General features: G+C 43.7%; 1 protein-coding gene across 3 annotated transcripts; it reads left to right on the top strand.

Annotated features, from left to right (window-relative positions):
• Nucleotides 1-1,427: 1,427 nt before the first annotated feature.
• Nucleotides 1,428-20,490, top strand: foxn2a (forkhead box N2a). 3 transcript variants are annotated; one of them, XM_085800379.1, is made up of 6 exons: nt 1,428-1,559; nt 11,338-11,909; nt 14,379-14,503; nt 14,729-14,778; nt 15,451-15,519; nt 16,626-20,490. In XM_085800379.1, the coding sequence occupies exons 2-6, from the start codon at nt 11,352-11,354 to the stop codon at nt 17,048-17,050; spliced, it is 1,227 nt and encodes a 408-aa protein (XP_085656505.1). In that variant the 5' UTR covers nt 1,428-1,559; nt 11,338-11,351; the 3' UTR covers nt 17,051-20,490. The 3 variants fall into 3 exon arrangements, with proteins under 3 accessions (XP_085656505.1, XP_085656504.1, XP_085656503.1); XM_085800378.1 differs by lacking the exon at nt 1,428-1,559 and adding an exon at nt 1,693-1,983; XM_085800377.1 differs by lacking the exon at nt 1,428-1,559 and adding an exon at nt 2,894-3,122.
• The last annotated feature ends 1,194 nt before the right edge of the window (nt 20,491-21,684 follow it).

The following is a 21,684-nucleotide window of genomic DNA, read 5'->3' as shown; positions in this document are numbered from 1 at the left end:
GTTTCCCTGGTGATTAATGCATCTTGTTCTCCTGTCTCTCATTTGCTAGCTTCGCAACTTCATCATCCCTGGGAGTGATACTGGGAAGGAAAAATGGGGCAGAGTCTATGCTGCTTGCTGGCCCTAAGAATAGCTCACCGTATGTGAAAACCATGCCACAGCAACCTGAGCAAAGGCCTGGAAAATCATGAATGAATGAATATAATGGTATCTAGCGTGCTCTGCCACCATTGAAAAATCACTTTACACGGCTATTTGCTTGATTTTAGAATATTACCACACATATACACCGTGAAATTTTTCACAGTGTTATTAGGAAAGAAAGAAAAACAGGGAATGGATGGAGTATAGATTAGCAAAAATAATTTCCACGGTATCAGTCAGCCATCAACTCTGGCATGAAACTGTCACTACACAGCTGCAAAGCCTGTTTGTCGAGTCCAAAGACAGGGGAAAAACAACAGGGCGTACATCCACACCAATGCAGAAGTATTTACTACAGCACTGGTGCGTGGCAGGTATCTGGGTTTATACACAGTAAAAGCAAACAGAGAGGCTATTAGATCAGTCCACAGAGAGCTACTCAGTGTGCGCTTATGAAATGGAGTGGCTGAGATGAGTAAGGTATCACCATTATGTGAAAGTTACAGTTTGGTGTGAAGTCAGTTGGCCGGTAAAGCTGCACTCAACAGATAGTCTGGAAGAGACACAAAACCAGACTCGCTGGCTTTCCTAGAGTAGCCTAGCACACTTTTGGCTTTAAAAACACATCCATACTTGTGTGAATAAAAATTGAAATTTGTACTTTTCACCAATGCACACACACAGGATGAGTTTTATCTGTTGGGGAAAAGAACATAATTGTGCTTTTCTTTCTCTTCCCATTTTTTCCCTGGGCTTTGTCCAAATGCTCAGGCATCACCCAGCCATGTGTCTGTTGTGTATTTACATGTCACGTTTGCTCCTTCAATCATCGTTTACTCTAGGAGGGGCCCTGTTGAGGGTCCACTATCGTCATGGTGCTGGGTGTGGTGACACATCCTTTCTCTCCGCCCCGAGGTGTTTGTGTAGCCCAAATAACGCGGGAATTTATGTGTTTGGGAGCCGTCCTGTTTGATCATTCACAAATTTTAAATAAAGAATGATTAATCTCAATATTATTTCACCACCAGTGATACCTTATTGTTCAATCAGTCTGTTTAACACACTAAATAATCATATCCCTCCTCCGGATTACGTTACAAGCAGCTGGCGATAGAAGTGAAAGCACATTGCACGATGCAAAATAGGATGGCGTGCGCGTTCACGGAGCTCCGGCGCTGCGGCAGTTGCCAGGGGAGATAGGAGGGGAGGGGTTTTGATTGGCTGAAGTGGGTCTGTTGCCATGACGACGGCAAGGGGTTTGGTAGCGTTGCCGTGCGGTGTGTGATCTGCGCGCTGCGTGTATGGAGGAAGCAGCTGCTGATCTGATCTCTGACATTGTGTGAGACAGACATCTGAATAAACTGCGCACAGACGTGTCTTTAAACATACCGCACCGAGGCACGCCGTGCATGATTGTAAGTATTCGGTCGTTTTTCTTTCATTTAGTTTTTTCTTTTATTTATTTTTTTTTACGGTAATTAAATAGTGTTCGACAGGACGCGGCTTGTGTTTCCGAACAAGCTAAAAGTAAATGTGGTCAAGTGACTTTGCTTAGAGAAGCCAGCATGGCAGATCAAGCGACAGCATGTGGCCACAGCTAGCTAATGTTAATGTTACTTCTCCCTGTTCTCCCGGACTGGGAAGCTGAAACACAGAGGAGGAATATCCCCAACACCGACGGCTGCGTGTGGTTAGATATATGGAAATAGACCGGCTGTGATATTCGACATAGTTAAAGTCTTATGCTAACGCTAGCAGTAGATTTACCTTCATTGACCCACCGAGCGACCGCTAACGCTACTTTGTCTAGCGCTCTCGTACTGCTGGGTGAAGCTATAGGTAAGCAACGTTACACACACAAACGGGGAACTTAACTCCAATTTAGAAAGCTAAACAGAAAATGTAACGAGCTAAGCGGAACGAAGATACTTCATAGCGAGTCCCGTGTGTCGGGAAGTGTTGTGCAATTCTGTTACGTCGTTACGTGTAACTTTGTATTCCTCGTTGTGTTTTGCTGCCTGCGTGTGTGCCTGCTCGTGAGTTCAGCCTCGAGCCCGTGGTGGTGTTTTAATGCCACAGTATCTCTAGCATTAGCTACAAAGCATATTAGTTTTCTCTGCTAACAGCGCTTTCAGCCCCCCTCCCTCCCTTTCTCTCTCTCTCTCTCTGAGTCCCTGTGTTACATTTAATGTCTTCGGTTATCGCGTGGTTCCTCAAGTTGTAGCGGACAGCGATGTGAAATCAATTTTTGTAGCTCTTCGTTCAAGACACACACATCTCCCCCCCTCTTACGTATAAATAGTTGAATATGTTTTATTTGTATGGTATACATTGGCGATGCCAGAGGTTGGGAAGCTACACTGGCTAGCTGAGCACATGATGTAATGGATTATCACAAGATTGTCCCAGATAGAGAGTGCTCTACAAACAATGTCAGAGTGGAGGAGAAAATAGCTCTCTTTTGTGTGTTGTTGTTGTTATTGAGTACATTGAGTATATACTTTGTTCTGTTATGGATGTTATTCCACGTGTCTGCCTGCCCTTGTAGTTTCTCTACCTGCTGCTTCCAAGTGTGGTGTTGTTTACCCCCCCCCCCCCCTCACCTTACCTCAAAAAAAAATCAGTTGTGTGCTCAGAGGTTTCTGTGTATATTTGGGACTAGTGATGGAAACATGTCTTCTCTTTTTGTGAGGTTGTGACATTGATAAAGGCTGACATCCCTGTCTTTCTTTTTTGTATGACAGTTGTTAAAGCACTGGTGGTGGTGGTATATAGACAACAAAGACAAGAGGAGCTTAAGGGACAGAAAAAGACAAAAAAAACCAACGAAACAGATGTCGTCAGTTTGCCATTATTTTATTGCCAAGATCTCCCTGGTCATACTGTAGGTCAAACCATCTGTTGTCTTTGCTGTTGTTTTGTGGTCCTAGCATGTATCCACTCCTGTACATGTTGGTATGTACAGAAGGCTCTGAAGGGTAAGTACTTTTGCCTCCCAGAATAGATGCGGGTCTGCTAAGTTTACTGACATTCACTTCTATAAATAAGACTTGTTGTAACCCACTGATGTAGTTATAGCTCATGTTAAATGACATTGATAACATGGAAGAGCTGAAATATTGTTAGTGGAGTTGGGTTATCACTGGTTGTGCTCTGTCATACAGTTATTTGAGTTGCTGGAGTAAAGACGCTGCAGTTACCACAGGTAGCCTTACTCCATGGGTTGATGTTCTTTCCTACTAGTGAGAGGTGAAATCCAGGTGAACAATGAGGCACACTGCCAAGTGTTTGTGTATATTCTTTTCTTTTCTTTTGTGTCTGCTCAGAAAGCCCAGTGTTTGAACAGGTAACTGTCAGACTTTAGTCAAATCCTTTCACTGATGGTAACTTGAAAATGAAATTTAAGACCAGTCATATGTGTCATTTGTTGTTTCTGTCATAATCCTGACGGTAAACCCTGGGGTATTGGCCTCTGCGTTTAAGTCATTTTATTAGAAAATATCAAAGTCTAGACTTTTGTGTTCGTATTGGAAAACATTTTCAAATATGCAATACCCAGATAGTCACATACTCCAGTCTTGTGACTATTCTAATTGAGTTTCATTTCATTATATTGGGATATTTTACACCAGCAGAGCACAGAAGTAGACACAGTCGTATCTGATATATCTTGAACTTCTCTTTAACCCTTGGGAGCGCCATACTTCATTTTTACAACTTCGTAAATACATGCGTGTCACTTTTCTGAGAAGTTGCTCCATTGTATTGAGAGGATGCAAATGAAGAAATGTGACACATGAGACCCCCAGAGCGCAACATTTTTATCAACAGAGTTTTAAATCCCACGTTTTGACGTTCATTCATCACGACATCCTGAATTTAATGTATTAAACACTTAAACAAGGCAGTGGCTTGGCACTGGATTACAGCTTGTGGTTTTTTGCCCCCTTTAAAAGGAACGAGTGGCACAGAACCTGCTGTTGGAAATGGTGGTGTTGCCATGTAATCAGTCTTATCACAGAATTGTGTACTCTGACCCAGAGGAAGGGATACGTTGCGTCCTCTAAAATCCACCATGTTCTCTGTAGGTGTATGAGTGACTGTGGTTTTAAATTCATTACGAAAGCTGACCCGTGTGGCAACTCCTGCGATTGCTTAACTCGGACTAAACCTGGTTTTTCTCTTTTTCCTGCCTGTGTGGGAAAGCTTTGCAATTTCTAACCTGCTATTCTCTTGAAAACCCCATAATTATCAAGTCATTTGTGACTTTGATTTAACTGACAGGTTTAAATGGTAAGATTAGCTTAGCGGTTGAATAATTTGATGATTGTCAAAATAGGGAAGTTGACAGTTTGCTCACTTGAAGCAACTATTTTCACATAATTATATTGTAGTGTGTGTGCAAATTGTGGTGCTTTAGAGTTGAAAACACAATCAACACTATATCCTATGAACCTACTGGAAGTCGATGAGTGTAAGTGTAGTGTAAGTAGTATATATTTTAAAATCATTATCCAGAGAAAGTCTTCATATTCTGTTTTGACAGGCGAGGTTGTTAAATGGATCAGTCAGCTCCAGCTCTAACGTTGGCCTGCCTGTGGCCTGTGGAGGAGACCTGCTGCTGCTGCAGACTTGTGGTGGTGGTAGCCTTGAATGATAGATGCTGCACATGTGTGTTTCATCACCTGCATCACAGCCCGTGTGTGTTTGTGAAGGAGGGACGTCCCCAGGAGTGCGTGGTCTTCTGTTGTCTCGGATCGGTGACATTCTGCTGATCAAACAGAGGTGGTGACTGTGAATTTGAGATGCAAATGTGAAACGCCTGTAGAGACGAGTCGCTGCCCACCTTTTTTTTTTTCTTTTTCTTTTTTTTAAGTGTTCTCCGGTCATGGTTTTGTTTTCCTGTTCTGTTCACATGATCAACCTGTCTGCTTTTTGTGATGTTTCACATCATTTAGCATCTCCATAGAGATCAGGGCAGAGCTAAATGGCATCTATTTTTATCTCATAAGATTTCCACTTAGCAGCTGTCACTGTTTTATAAACTGGGGTCAACTTATTGTAGTTAATGTCATGACATCAACGAAAAGACAGAGCAGGTTGAGGTTTTGAAGTGCAAATCTAAAAATACAATGTCTCCAGTCTTCATTTTTTGTCTCTTAATTGGTCACAGTTATTATCTATTGTGAATGTTTTCAGTTTCTACCCTTTAAGCCTACCCCCTGTGTGCGTGTGTGAAGTTGCATATGGACAATGTGTATTTTCCTGTTGTGACGCCTCTCCCTCTTCTCCAGTCATTGTTTTACATGTCTTGATTGGTCACAGTGGTTGTGCGCTGCCCCCTCCTTCTCCTCCCTGGCCCACTCTAACCCCCTGACTGTCCCTGTGCCTGCCTTCATTTCTGACGGGGTGGACTCACCACGCAGCCCATTAGGGCCCGCCTCATTGAAAACAGCGCTGATTTGACCGTTTCCTTGATTGAGAGAAAGGAAGAGGGAAGCGCGGCTGTGTGTCCCCTGACACAATGGGTCTTTGTCTTGTCACCACTGGCTGAATTAACAGGATTTATTTAATTGATGATGGTATGACAACAAGGGTGACCAGCTTGTGTGCATATTTATCAGAATCGTTGTGGATACGGAGGAGGATTGTACTGTCACTTGGCCAAAATTTTAGAACCAGCATCAACCGAGGTGACACAAAACACAACCAGCTGAGCGTTTAGTCGTAAAACAGCGTCGTCATCTAAACGGCACCGTTTAAATGAAATGTAAACATACAATTATGTTTTTTGGATGAGAGTTTTATACTGGGCTCTGTATGAATCAATGAATGAGTACAGAGATTGATTTACTCAAACATTTCCCGAGCTGTGGTATTTTCTAAAGTTTGGCAGAGCCATCAGATCACCGTGGTGATTTATTGACAAAAAGAAAAGGCTGAATTTGAACTGAAATTAAACTGAATTTGAGCTCAAGCTAAACAGATCATGCACCTGTATGAAGTTATTCCTCATAAAAACTTTCCATTCCTCAGTCCTCACCAGGTTGTTGTATTATTTTGCCAACAAATCTGTAGAATGATGAAAGTTAATGTTAGCTATCAGAGCATAACATAGATGTGACTCATGGACCAATGAATATTAAAAAAGAGCTTTTGTCGAGAAAATATGTCTACACTTAAAAGACTGTTTTGAATTTGCACTAAATAAGAAAATATATTTATGCATTCTCACTCACACTGTTAATTGGATTTACAATCAAAGCCTTACACTTTATTTTAATATTTATGCTGCTCTTGTTTGTCATGACCAGAAGTGAGTGAAGGCAACATGACATGCAGATAGGCAACACGTCAGCGGTGCCAGAGGAAGACTTGTTGCTGCCTGTGTTCACAAAGCAAGGCCCTGCCACCTGTCTTTACGTCTCTGGGTTTTTGTGGAACATGGAGGCAGTCTCACGTTTTCTATAAGTCAGGATGCATTGCAGGGGTGAACTGTGTTTCTTATAGTATTAACATAGAGATTATCTCTTAAAGAACACATTCTCTGGCTTATGTTGAAACTTCAGCTAAGCTCCACAAATTAAAAAACGTATATATTTTTTCACTCCTTTATCAACATTTATTTGGACTGTAGCGTAAAGAAGCAAATCAGCTAGCAATTAGAGTTCATAGAGAGGTTTTTTCTTTTTTTCTCGGTAGTAGTATATGACGACGTTGCCTATGTTGATTGGTGGTGTTTGTTTATACACTGAACTTACAGCCACATGACTCAGGAGATAAGGTTTCAGTGTTGGCTGGGGGCAGGCATGTACTTTGGAAGGCCTCACCTCTGTTTACAGTCAAAGTGCAGCACTCTGGGCTGGAGGTTGAAAAGTCTACGTGAAGTTAATGTCTCTGATGAACACCGCAATCATTACCCATTGTTTTGATTGCTTGTTTTTCCCCTAACTGTTGTGTGATTGCATCAGCCGGGGTGTTTGTCGGCAGTCTATAAGCTACATGCTGGTGGAATTCATAGATTGCCAAAGTAAATACTGCCGCTTCAATAAATGCCACCTTGCTGCTCGGGGCCCACTGTTTTGGTGCAGAACGAGTCTCGACTGTCTCTGTGTGAATTCTGAATTTGTTTTCTGAGAATGAACTTCCTCAACAGGCAGGAGGTGTTTCCTTCCCTCCCGGTCCTCTGTTTGAAACTGTGAGGTGAATACTGAGCACTTCTGAAACATGACTAGAGCAAAAACAACTGCTCCTTTGTACAAGCTGAGTGTGGGGCCAATTGTGATGCTTTGTGCAAGCTTTTTTTTTTTTTTTTTGCTTTCGCAGAGTAGATCGTTTTAATCCATTGGGGTAGTTTTATTTAAAAATGAATCGTTTGGACCGGCTTCAACAGCCGCCCGATTAGCCTTGGCAGTAATGGCTGCTTTATTTTGTTATGCCATAATTTGACCCCTCCCATAAAATAAAAGACTGCTACTTGGATACCTTGGTTTGGAGCAGCCTCTCTCTCTCTCCCTCCCTGTCTCTCCCATTCTAACTTAGCCCCCCTTTGTCTCATTCACAGTTTCAGAGCTGCAGCCAGACTGGGTAGTCACCTAAATATCAGTTAGGGTTTCAAATAACAGCCCTCGCCATGGGGCTGCTCGACACACCTTTGTGTATCTGTTACAGAGGTGTAACTGGTTTGTGTCAACTGGTTTATTTTCTTGTGAAGAGGGTGTGGTGCGACAACGTCAGAGCGGTTGTATAAAATTAGTTTGTTTGGAAATCTTGTATACTGTTTATTATATGGAAAACAACCGTTTTAATCTTTAAAAAAAAAGAAAAAAAGATTTAGTTGCCTAGGGGAATTGTTATGAAAGTATGCCTTAATGGCAGCCAGTCATTCGTGCTATGACACCCAGGTTGGCTGTGGCCTTTCTCGCTGCTCTTTGTCAGACAGGTTTGTGGAGAACGACAGCAGACTGCTGGCCTCAGCATTTTCCGCCTGTATTGATCTCCCCACATTAGCTCTCTCTTCATGCACAGACATGAGCACAATTGCTTCCCTTACAACATTGGCTGCCGTGGCAACTGAGTCCCGATCGTGAGATTCGCTCCCAGAAAACATCTCCAACCAGAACCTCTTCATTTTCCGCCGCCGCCATCATCTCCTTTACATTCCCCCGTACAAATATGACACATCAACGGCTTGATTCGCCACTTAAAGCCATCTCCATATGTCTTTGTGTATTTTTGAATAGGGTAAGTGCTTAACAGGATAAAAGAGCAGTTTGAAAGGGGGGGAAATGTGCCTTGGCACCTGCTGTTAGTGCCTGCCTGTTTGCACATGAATATGATGAGGCTGGCGGTGCGCTGGGCTATTTTAACTTGCAGATGAGCCATCAGGTCAGCACCGTCGCAGCTTTGGTGTATTTTCAAGGATGAGTTGCAGTCAACAGGCCGGTCCGGCTTATTAGCTCCCTCTCCCCTCTCCACTCTTTGCACACTAGCGTCCCATTATTTCGCCGCATTCCCAGCCGCCTCTCTTTGATGCCTTTTCATAAGAGCAATGATAACTGCGATCATTGCTACAGCGGTGGTAATTGACCAGCTGCAATCATGGTAAAACACTTCCTGTGTTTGGCTGGATGCAAGGCAAGCTTTCTCATCCGTCCACGCCGCCTCCGTTGATATTCAAATGACGGGTCTTCTGGAGGAACTACTCGAAGGAGGGTAAGCGCTCTCTGGCGCTCAAGGGCCCAGCGGAGAGGTCAGGGCTGTGGAGATGGACCGAGGTGAAGCTCTCCTGTGTGTTTGAGGTTAATCAGCGGTCTGGCCCCTATGACTTCTTTTCATTGCCCTTCCACAAAAGTTCACAGGCAGTCAGTCATATGGCCACACCTTTTAAATCAAATGACCTGGTTCAGTTAAGGCTCCACCTGTATTGACTTGTGCTTCATTGTGAGCAAAAATGTCTGTCGTCAGGACGTATTGGGCAACCTGGGGATGGATTTAGACTTGAGAACAGCTGACAGTAGGGCTTCATGGGTTGTCTTCCATTGAATCATCCTTTCTGTCTCTCTCCTGTTAACACACATATAGAGATAAAGATGTAACGACCAGACACAAAGACATAGCTATAGTCTGAAAAGGTTTTCACAAGGTTAAATGAGAATTTACTCTGAAACAGCTGACTTGTCTCTGCTTTTTTCGTCCAAGAGACCAACACATAAAGAGATATTCTTGAACAGTATTTTTTTTTTTTAAAAACACAAATGGGCAGCTCTCTGGCCGCCTGACATTTCTCATCGCTCTACTTGGCTGAGAGCTGTGATTCATCCTGGACTGTAAGGATAACTTACATATAGACTACCTCGCTACCTACTGAGTCTCGACTGGCTTTCTCTCTCCCTCCCTCTCTCTCTCTCTCTCTCGCTCTGTGTCTTCCTCTCGGTCTCTTGGTTTCTCTTTCAGTGTTTTCGTCTTGCTCTCCTTCCGTAAAAAGGATTTCCCTATTGTTGTGCACCTTCCTATGTTGGCTCGGCCTGTCCCTTTGCATTTGACCTGGAAAGCTCTTTTGACTTACTTTCTTCGTAGAACTACGTGTGGTTTTCAAGGACGTTTTCAATAGTTGACTGACAAATTGAAACACAGACAATAAGAGAATGGGACAGGGCAGAATGCGGGACAGAATTTAGCTAACACCATGTCACCTAAGAACAAACAGAGTATGCTTTTAAGGCTGAAGAAACAGTGAGCGTAGATGTATGACTTCCCTCATTGTGACTTGAGTGGTCGTTTTCCCCTCCTTTCCCCCCACTGTCCTCACTGACTGGCTTTGACAAACTGATTTTTGTGTGTGTGTGTGTATACGTACACTCCCTCTCCTGTCTTCTCTACTGTGCAAACACTCACGAGTTTGACCCAGTTCTTATCTTATTCCAGAAATGAAAAGATACGCCTATCCGCCACACTCTCTGCTGCGCCCTTTACCTCTCCAACCCACCACCAAACCCCTACTGCTCTCCTCTCAGTCTGGACCCAGTCTAGAGCGTCCAGGACCAGGAACCCAGGACATCTGGTGTCCACACACACACACACACACGGGGGTGCAGCAGCAGCAGCAGGAGTGTTTTCGTTACAGGGTGGCTGCCCAGTGGTCGTCGGTGGCAGAGCCAGCCAGCATGGATTACTTATTTTCCTACTGACTCTTGTTTGTGGGATTTCTGCTCTTAATTGAAGGGACCGCATGGTTGTCATGGTGACGGCTAGGACATAAAGCCCGTTTGAGCTGAGCCAAAGAGTGATCTCTTTGTGCTTTTGGCCTCACTAAGTAGTGGAGGAGACCATAGCAAAAAAAAAAGAAGAAGCTACAATAGTACAGGTGTCTTTGACAATTTCGGGCTTTGATACCTCTGTGCCAATGTTTACAATTCTCATTACATTAGGTGGAACTTAAACAGGATTACTGCTGTTGTATAAGATGACACACTCCTTCTGAGATCATGTAAAAAAAAAAAGTGCCATTGTCTTATTAATAAGAGTACTTAGGTGCAATTGGTTAATGATACGGGGCTCCTGGCAGTATTGAATTTCCTAGAGCGGTTAAATGACTGACAACTTCAGGGGCTGTAGCCTCTTCACTCTACTTTGTGTGTGACAAATGAGTCTTGATCCTGGCTGAATGGAGATCAGCCGGTAAGAGCCATCCACTCCTGGAAGACGGAGGTCCTTCCACTCGTTCCTGCAGTCGTTGGACGGTTTCATGCTCATTTACACATAACGAGCAGCTGGGTCTTGTCTCGAACGAGGTGGGCGTCGAAGAGTGGATCCTTAAGTCGGTTCAGTTGCTCGAGAGGACCTCCTCGAAGCTCCTCGGCTGTAGTGGAGGGTGGTGGCGGGCGGGGTGAGAGAGCCTCTCTGTCCTCGCCAGGCGTGGAGGAGAGAGGGGCAACGAGAGGGGTCAGGAAATGAAATAGAGGCAGACAGGCACAGCTACAGGGGGTGTGCCCTCAGGGGAAACTTAAGAAAACAAGGCCAACGCTCGGAAGAGCACATCATTCCGACGTGCCACATCCAGTTATTTCAGTTCAACTTTGTTTTGACATCAAGTCACCATCAAAACTGTGATTTCGTTCCCTGTGTGTGAGCAGTTGCACATCAACAACCTCTTTTCTCTCTCTCTCTCTCTCTCCCTCTCTCTCTTTACAGACCTCTTTGATTTAATGGGTCCAATCATTGGGATGTCACCAGATAAGAAAACGGAAATTCCGGGTATGCAAGAGGAGCGGACGGGGCTCAGAGGTGTCTGCGGCGTAGGAACGCTGCCCGAGGCGGAGTGCGCGTCCAGTCCGCTGGCGACCAGCGTGGACCGCACCGGAGGCAACGAGGATGAGGAGCTCACCAACCTCAACTGGCTCCACGAGAACCTGCTTCAGAACTTCACCCTCGGCGGTCCCGAGGCTCAGCCCAGCGGCAGCCCCCTGTTCGACATAGAGGGGGACTACGGGCCCGGCCAGGGCCCATCATCCTCCTCGTCATCCTCATCGCGGGGCAGGGAGCGGGACTCGTTGAAGTCGAAGCCTCCGTTCTCGTTCTCTCTGCTCATCTACATGGCCATCGAGCAGTCTCCCAGCAAATCTCTGCCTGTTAAAGAAATCTACGGCTGGATTCTTGAGCACTTCCCCTATTTCTCCAATGCACCCACTGGATGGAAGAACTCAGTTCGTCACAACTTGTCCCTGAACAAATGCTTCCGCAAGGTGGAAAGGAGTTTGGGAAAGGTAGGTTAGCAAACTGTGTCCTCATTTTTAACACTAACTGCACAACTTTTAACACTCACTGATTGTAACTGTTGACATCAGCAGTGATGGGAATAACAGTGTTATAAAATAACGGTGTTGTAAAATAACGGTGTTACTAACGGTGCTACTTTTTTCAGTAACGAGTAATCAAAAAAGTTACTGTTTCCCCGTTATGACGTGGTTACCGTTACTCACCATTACTTGACTCAAGAAGTCCTGTCTCAAAATAATACACTTTTTTTTTTAGTCCATCAACTAGTCGGAAAAAAGCCCAAAAAGCACAGGCAGGCTCCGCTCTGTGGAGGGATACTGAGTGAGTGAGTTGGTTATTTCCAGATAAACGGCTTTTTTACTAAGTAACTAGTAACTATAGTAGTTTTTTTAATTAACATGCCCAACACTGGTCATCGGTATACCGTGATAATACAATATGCAAATTCCCATAGGTCAAAATCTGTCTGCTTTGTTTAGCAGAACGCTGTTCGCAAAACGGTGTGTAATAGTCCCAAAGCTGCAGTGTGGCTCATGTGACAGTGTCCGGGACTGTAACAGCGCTGCAGGAACCTCTGACTCTGCTGCGATAAGGGTGGAATCCAGTCAAGGTCACAGATACTCCCTCAGAGGAAATGCAAACACAGCACACTCAGATAGGACTTTATCTCCCGAAGCACTACAAGGTAGTGCAACTGTTTCAACCAGGGGAGAGAGAAGCATCCCACAGTCTGAGAACTCAACGTCACACAGCGACAAGGAAGCAAAACACGATCTAAAAATGCAGACGTGAGTTCTGGAGGAAGAATCTCTGTCAGTCTAGTTCTGCCTGAATTATTTTCCACACACACGCTCGTTTGTGTTTGTGTTTGTGTTCCTTTTTATAGCGAGGAAAACAAAATGGAGAAGTTGGCCTCGTCATATGCACATGCTTTGTGGCAAAAGGTTAAACTCATCCATAATGTCCTGCACCGTCGTTCTTGTGAAATGAATAGGGTGTGAGTAAAAACATGAGTTGTGAAATTGTGAATTGACTATTCTTTTTACGGTTGAGTTTCCATGTAGCTTTCCAGTGTTTTTGTGTTGTGCTGAGAAAGGGAAGAAACGCTTGTTTGAGGACATGACTGACTTTAAAGCCCCTGGTTTCAGATGTGGTGTATTTCTGAATATTCACAGTTCTCAAAGTGAAACCTTTTAATGAAACTTGTAACACTCAGCTTATCTGCTTTAGTGGGCGTGGTTTGGTTTGATAGCGTCAAACACAAACACCTTCGGCTCTACGTGTGTCAGAGCTACACACGCAGCCCGATTTGCTGTGTTACCACAACCCATCCAGGGAGTGACGCGATGGTAGCCATATTGAGCTTCAGTGTGAGCGCAGACCTGTGACCGGCAGAGCCCGCGGTGCCAAGCCTGTGCCTGGCGAGGACCTGATATTTCGCCACCGCGGGAGGGAATGGTGGTTAGCACTCGGCGAGCGGCAAACATGGTGTTGTTGCAGGCCGCGCAGCGTGCAGGTGCACAGCGTGAGCCCTTCGTCTGCTGAGAGACCAGCACCAGTTTCACATGACACACTGGCTGGTGGTTTCCGTTACCATGGAAACATTTCCTTCTTCCTGCATCAGGGGCTGGTTGGTAATCTGAGTCAAGGTTATTCTCCTCCCTCCCTCCCTCCCTCCTGCGCTCCCTCACTCACTCAATTCTCCTCCCAGACTGAGCAAGCATACGCTGCCATCAGATAAAGTGACAGTTACACTCCCGCACACATCACCAACAGACAAATTCATTCCTCGCGCAGTGTTGTGGAGCAACTATTTCCTCCTTCAGCTGAAGCTGTTAAGGAATTCTTTCTTGTCAATTCGCTATTTTTCCGTCGCCAAAGCGATCCACTCGCAACTATTTTAGATTTGTGCCTTTTATGAAAAATGAGACATGCATTAATGAAATGTGACACATCACTATTCTGACTGACGCGTCATGTTTTTTGTCAACGGAGAGAATTTTCTCAATGTGAGCCCTTCTGCAAAAAAAGAAAAAAAAAGGCATCAACATGAACTTGATGGATTAAAAACAGAACAACGCCACAAGGAGTTTATAGTTTTAAATATTACAATAACGTGAGGATCTCATGTGTAAAAGCAGCTATGAAGCGTATCGTTGCATAGAGGTGAGAAGAGTAGGAGTGTGTTCAAAAGTAGATTATAAACAACACAGGATACAACATAGTCAGACTGTATTTAAACATGACTTTCGTCTCCACAGGGATTCTATTTATATCCATATAATCAGAGGACCAATGACGATGATGAATAAACCAAGTGTTTGGACCCATGGCATCTATTTACTAAAATCAGAGCTTTTCTGATATTAGGACATGTTTGATTTTCTCTCACATTTGGTTCCACGAGTTTCTCACTTTGGGTGCAGATGTTTGACTGTCCCTGCTCTCTCCCACAGGCCAATGGGAAAGGTTCTTTGTGGTGCGTTGACCCCGAATACCGCCCCAACCTGATCCAAGCCCTTAAGAAGCAGCACTTCCCTGCCGCACATGCCTTCTGCACACCACCCGCCTCCCCACCCAGGTACACCACCACCATCACCATCACCCACCCTCTGGATATTGTGAATCATGAGTTTGGTTTTTCATGTCAACTCTGTGTGTCTGTGTGTGGTTTTTTGTTTTTTTTAAGAAACACATCCTATCAGGTTTTTGTTTTATTCCAGAGGTTTATGATGAAAGATCTGTGTTTTCTTTACGGTTCCTTTGCGATCTCACCCGTCACGTCTTTTTTGTTTACCTTCCACAGTGCCTCCTCACCCCCTCGCCATCTCTTTCTACAAGGCTGCTCATTCAAAGGTGAGACTGGAGCAAACTCATCTCGGTTTTTAAGTTTGAAAAAAAAAAAAAAAAAGAAGAAGTTGCATGCCCTGCAAGGATCTGCAGACATGGAGAAAATCCAATCAGTGCTGTTGTTTTTTTTTTTAGCTTGTGTTTGTGCAGTATTTTGATTGTGTTGCCGTTGCACATCTCAGTCCCAGAACATTCAGCATCACTTTGCTTTTTACCCTCAACTCTTGGTTTTGATTTGTTGCTTTCGAGTCGTTGATGTCTCATGTTAGACCATAACTGTGAGAGCTCCCAGTTGATGTCTCAGCCTCCTCTTCCCCCCCACCTCTGCCTCCTGGATTTGTAACCTTGGCGACAGGCAGAGGTTCTGCCGGTGCTGAGTGTCGTGCACTCAGTCTCACTGTAATCATTAATAATTTAGAGTCCCAGAAGTGAGCTATGAGGCTTTTAGACACTTTGTCAGGTCTGAAAAGATCGGATGCACTCTCTGAATATCAGTGGCTAGAAATTATCCTCTAGTTTGTTTTTGGTGAATTTTCATAGACAGTCCATTCACTAAACACTGTCTGTAGTTTACAAATTACTGAAGGAGCCCAGTCCTTGCAGACCTAGAAGAGATGCCATGCTATCATGCTTTCATACCTTAGGACTGACCATCGTGCATGTTCTCTCCTCTTCCAGAGTCTGACATTGATGCTGCCACTGCCATGATGCTCTTAAACTCTGCCCCCGGGCACCACGTTGACCCATGTAAGAGAATCCACAAGCAGCCATACATTCACCTGTTCTTCTCTATGTCTCCTCATACCACCCTCTCATTGCTTAAATCTTCTTTTATTTTGTGTGCTTTGATTTGTTACGTGTTACGTCAGCGGTCCTTGATAAGCAAAACTTTGGTTCTTGTGCAGGAAAGGTTTCAAGAACATTTACATGTACGTATGTCTAGGTATAGTCTGACATTTGGGAAATACTAGATCTAGCAGCTGGTTAGATTAGTTTAGCACAAAGACTGGAGATGGGCAACAGCTCACCTGGCTCTGTACAAAGGTGAGAAACTCCACCCAGCTGTAAAGCTCACTAAGTATCATGTTGTATGTTTGTTTAATTTCACACAAAACCTGAAGAGTCATGATTCCCTATTTTATGGGGATGAGGCTTGTGTGACAGAGACAGACAGGTAGTTACTTGTCCAAAGAGTATTTCCCAACATGTTGAACTGTGACTGATTCTACAATGTTTTCAGCGGATATTTCAGAGAGTTTTGTGAAATTTAATGATCTCTCTACATGGTAAATTGTTAATTTTGTGTGTGTTTTTATTTTATTTGCTAAGATGTTTTAAATCAAAATGACATTATTGCTGCTTACATTTTAGGTTAGATTAGAATTTATTTAGCCTGCACTTAGGTAAATGAATCCATTGTCTGCAGAAGCCCCCTAAAGACCATTTAATGTGAGTTGGCTCTGCTAATATTTGTACTTCCCTCATCTGTGTTGATTCTACTTTAACGTGCAGCAGGATATTTTTACACTGGGTTTTCCCAATTGGGCCAAGGCTGATCTAAGTTCTGCTTTATACTTGTAAACAAAGCAGGCTAAAGCCACAGTGTGTAGTGCACTGTGTCTGATTTCTGCTTTTTACTCCGCAACAAAGAACAAGGGTTTAAACTACGAAGTTACCCTAAGGATTTACTTACGCCGACTTGTTTTGTTTGACACTTTCCGCACAGAGTCTGTAAAATTAGTTTAACATGACCATAACATGTGATCTTTGTCATGCACTAACAAACCTGTGACGTTTTCCTTTTGCATTTACAAGTATACTTAACACCTTTGTCCTTCCTCTGCTCTCTCCAGGCAATTCTGACAGCCCACTGGACCTCTCCAGACCCGACTCTGTTCTGGTGAGCAGTGATCCAAAGCAGGACCACAACTACAGCAGCGTAGCTCTGCAGCGCTGCTCTTCCCGCTCGTCCTCCTCGTCCCTCTCCTCCCTGGACGAAGGGGGCTGCGACCGCAGGCAGTCCCGCCGCGCCGGCAGCGAGGGCTTCCACAGCGACGAGGACTCCGACCTCTGGGACGAAAGGGGCGTCCAGCGGACTTCGCGACGTCCGCCCGCCATCAAGTGGCCCATCGGCAAGAGGGCGCGGCGCGAGGTCAAGCCAGAGTTGGATGAGGAGCTGAAGGAAGCCGCCGGCTCGTTGCTGCACCTCGCCGGTATACGCAACTGCACGGAGGGCTCCAAACGTACTGTCAAGAGCACAAAACTTAACAGGAAATGAAGATTTTTTTTTTTTTTTTTTTCTTTTGCCTCCATCAGACTCCGGACCCTGTGAGCCCTAAACCTCTGACCCCTGATCGTGTGTCCCAGTGTGCCTCCTTCTCCTTATCTGATCGTTCATTGGCCATTTTTGAGCCTTTTCTTTTCGTTTGGGAATATCCCTGTCCAACAACACAAATGGCAATAGTATCGTTCACACAGGAGAACAAAGCCATATAGAGACTTTTGTAACTCGGGGGTAACTGCTGGGGGTGGGTGTTTGGGCTTTGGAGAACCATTAAGATACCTATCCAAAACGACCTGCCTGCTTCTGTTGGATTGGGAGATTATGATTCAAGATTTTTTTTTTTCTTTTCTCTCTCTCTCTGAAAGACAAAATGCGAAAAAGCTGAAGGTTTTATAACTCAAAGCGTTGCATGCTTCCTCCTCAAACCTGTATCCTCTTCCAAGTGAATCTATTTATGAAGCGAATGAGTGCATGTTTGTAACAGACAAAATCTAACCTCCTGGTGTTATCAGTTCTCCTTTTTTTTTTGTGCTAAAGAAGAAAATGCCACCGTTTTGAAAGGAATTCTTGCTCTACAAATCCTCTTGTAAGAGAGATGCAATAATTAATCCACAACCTTAAGACATTTATTTCATCGTGGCATTTTTTCAGAGTTGAGTATGCTAGTTAAACTTTACAATTAAGAGAATGAATGGAGTAGTATTATGATCTTGTTATGCGATAAACTTATTACACACGAGCTCTGACTCTATTTCAGGATTAGCAAGATGTGGAAATAGTATTACTCTGCCACTGCCAAATTTAGTTGCAAAGTTAGCTATACTACTTTGCTCACATCTGTATGGCCATCACAGTGCCATACAAATGAAAGCTATTTTCTTTTTTCTTTTTTTTTTTATCCACTGCTCATCCTGTCAGTCTTTTTCATTCATCAGCGTGTTTCTTTTTTTTTTTTTTTTTTTGACATTTACTGTGCAGATACAGAACATATATTCACATGTTTGGTGACAGCCTATGCAAAGTGAACATCTGCCACACGTTGCCAGATGTTCACCGCGTGTTCATAGGTTATCCTCCATAGATTTTTATTTTTATGTGTGTGTGCGTGTGCGTGCGTGTGTATCATAGTGCATGTTGACTTCAGCCTAAACCTGAGATGACGGTCACAACAGAAACAAAAAAGAAGAAAAAGGAAAAAAAAAAAAAAATGGTGAAACGGTGACTGACAAAGAAGTCACGTCACTCTTGAATATGACTGGTGTACTGACAGATCTCCTCGTTACAGCTGTTAGTGTAGGGCTGCTTGCTTCTGGTCCTTTTGAATGCAGAGCTGGTTAATGGTCAGAAGCAGGAGCGGTTTAGTAATTTAACCACAGCTACTTGCTCCATTATTTGGGTTTTCAGTTTGATTATACCTCCGTGTGTTCTCCTTGATTTTAAGTCTTTTTTATTTTTTATTTTTTTATTTTTAGCTAATTTCCTACAGGCCGATCCTGTGGCCAAGTTCACTAACAACCTGAGGGAAGGTGTGTCTGTTTTGGGTTCAGGTAAATGAAAGATCCAGAGCTTAGAGCATGAGAGGGGGGGACAACACAGTCACACCCAGAGTGAAGTGAATTTAGTATTTGCAAGCACTCACAGGCAGGATGGTGAAGACCTGTGCTGCCGCTCTTACGCTGTGCCCTCAGTTCTGGCCGGCCACTGGTTGTTTTTCAATCTTCCTTCTAGAACAAAATCAGGAAGTGCACGCTCTCTTCTCAAGCTGTGAAATGGAGTGTTTATTGTCAGTTGATTGCATGCAGTTCACTGAGGGGAAGTAGCGAGCCACTTGTGTTAAAGAAGAAAAAAAAAAAAAGGCCAACTTTTAAAAAGGCTGCGCGTTCGCAGCACACAATACAAGGTAGCACAGGACCGCACAAGGATAACAAACTGAAAATGATCATTTTAGAAACTCTTCCCACAGCACTAGATCACATTGTGTCACAGTGACTGTTAGTATAGCACGCATGCTCGGTGCCAAACATTTTCTTGTGCCACTGATGTGAAACTGCAAAGGGCCATAGTCACTATTATTCCCCCGCTGCCACGATGTAAATGTGATTTAGAGCGACAATGCCCTAGTTTTCTGAATCATCCCTAACAGGAAATGGGAGAGGACTCTGGTCAGTACAGTGACTTTAACCAATCATTTTTGGTTTGTCTTTAGAGTGGGAACTGTCCTCACCAGAGTGAGCTTCGGTTCTCAGAAGTTAATACTTGCATACACTGGTCTTGTTTAGCTGTGAAAAAAAGAACAAATTGTTGTTCATTAATCATCAACTTATTTATGACATTAATTTATGGGATTATTGAATGCATACTCTATCAAACACTGGTCATTTGAAAGAAATGACTGGGCACATTTATTTTTCTCCCTCTTTGAGCTCCTCTTTATAAATATTTTGTTTTCCTCCTTTGTTTTACAGCAATACACCTTTATTTTTCCTTTCACTATGTTATAGTGATTAAATATGCCAATATCTTTTGTCTTTAGAGCGGGTGTTTTTGTTTTTTGTTTTTTTTTAACCATGACTGCCAGGTTTTCTTGATGTTTTGTTTTGCTTTTTGTTAGAAGACAGTTAATTAACATTGATCCTGAAACCTTTTGTTGCCAAAATTTGATGTACAACTGGGGGTATAAAATTTCAAGATGGACACATTCCCCATGTACTGTAGAAGTTCTATGAAGCTAATTTAATTATTTTTATTATTTGTCACGTGTATTGTTTATTTTTAGATATTACGACTAAGTAGTGGCAAGTTGAAGATTAGACAAGCTCTCGATCTCATGACGGATGAAATTCTTTTAAAAAAACGAAACAATGACTGCCGCTCATAACTCAAGCTTCCAGGTATCGTTATCAGATGTTGATATGTTTTGAATATTACTGGAAAACTGGATCAGACTGAGTCGGTCCCCAGGCTGCTGCTGTTTAGTTTCAGACCTAACATAACGCGGAGAAATTATGGAGAGACTTGTAGAGGAAAAATCTCACTCATTCTTTCTGTAGCACTTGCAAAAGAAATGTTATACTGGTCTCAAAGTGTCAGCGAGTTGATCTGTGGACGGGCTACCTAAACATGTCGGCGTCCCAGGACTTTAAACCCAGTTGCTTCATCTCTCAGCAGCTGTGATTTAATACTGATTATGTGATTCTCTAAATTCTGTTGCAGTCCCTATGGGTATGATGAACATTTTGTTGCATTTGACAAAGCTGCCAACCCAGTATCGGTTTGTGTCAGTTGTCTGCCATGTCTCTTAGACCGACACACCTTTTTGGTTTTTGTATGCTAACCTCTGTTGATAAAATGTTTATAAGATTTATTTTCGCCAAAGATATGCAATTGCATTATATATGGTATTACAAAATATTAATAAAAACCTGTTCTTGTTATCGCTGTGAGCATCTTTTTTTGTTCTAGCCTGAGCTGCGGCTCAGCTTTTTAGCGTTTTATCACTGCAAATGAGACTTGACATGTTTTTTGCCCTCCAAACTCTCCTCCGCAACAGAAGAACGCCATCACTTTACATTAGGAGCCTTTATACACTAGCGAAAGATTTTTGACCAACATTGCCACCTGCTGTGAAGGCCATATTCTGGTGAATAATGCCTGTTCTTTAGAATAACCACCTCTCCATGTGGCCCGGATTCTCAGCTTTCACATAACCATAACATTACAGCTGGCAAAATATTTCCCACCATGTCCAGCAGTTCAGTGCCACTTTGAATGCACAAGCTGTGTTCGGCGGCACCACGTGTGGCGGCTTCACCACACTTTTCCCCTTTTTCTCCTGCCGTGTCTTTTTCGAAAGCACCAAACATGGCAGGCCGCCAGAAATGCACCTCACATTAATGTAGATTCCAGGGCTGTGCCAGTGATGGATGCATCATCAGATGTCCTCTACGACACTCTTCGCTGTAAGTTAATTAGTCATGGAGGACTGTGGGATGAACACAGTGTGACCCTGAACAAGGGCTTGTCTGACTAGCCTCAGGCCCATTGGCACAGCTCTATTGTTCAATAGAGTCCTGTGTGTCGACTGGAAGAGGGGGGCTTCTCCCTACTGACTGCCTCAATTCAGCTGGAAATCAGAGCAGCATCACCTCCCCCCCTCCCACACGGCCCTAGCAACCACGCCACGCCGACAGTTGCCAGGCAACCAGACAATGCTGGAGCCACTGGCTGTGGTGTGCGTGTGAGAGAGTTTGTGTTTTGCCTGTATGCATTTAAGATCAGGGATAGTGAGACAGCAGCAGAGGAAATGTCTCTCTTTTAACAAAAACATTCAAGCTCTTCTGTGAATATAGAACACATTTAACAGAAGAACTCCACGGTTATGTTTTCTTTAAAGAGATAGCGATACTTTGGTGAAAGTATAAAGAGATTATTATGGATTAGGTAAAATTAATCGTGTCGGATTTGAGCGGTGATGGCTGCATTAGCAACATGTCGTTTCACTTCTAGTCTAAACGAGGTCATGTGCGTTTTAGAGGGAACTCGCTGAGACTATCCTTCACAGTGCTGCAACCCACTTGTTATTTTCTGACCTGGTTTTTGTTAATGCAGCCCTTACCAGACTCAAAGTC

This window comes from Trachurus japonicus, chromosome 15 (genome assembly GCF_045865225.1).
Source record: "Trachurus japonicus isolate A0001 chromosome 15, Traja_1.0".
In the NCBI taxonomy this organism is placed as follows: Eukaryota; Metazoa; Chordata; class Actinopteri; order Carangiformes; family Carangidae; genus Trachurus; species Trachurus japonicus.
This window is presented reverse-complemented; position numbering and strand designations above follow the sequence as displayed.

What these genes read in the sequence shown, in the direction of transcription:
- foxn2a (XM_085800378.1), top strand. Translation starts at nt 1,887, where the DNA reads ATGCTAACGCTAGCAGTAGATTTACCTTCATTGACCCACCGAGCGACC. An exon ending in TGGAAAGGAGTTTGGGAAAG is followed by an intron (nt 11,910 to 14,378) that starts GTAGGTTAGCAA and finishes TCTCTCCCACAG; the next exon opens with GCCAATGGGAAAGGTTCTTT. An exon ending in CGGGCACCACGTTGACCCAT is followed by an intron (nt 15,520 to 16,625) that starts GTAAGAGAATCC and finishes TGCTCTCTCCAG; the next exon opens with GCAATTCTGACAGCCCACTG.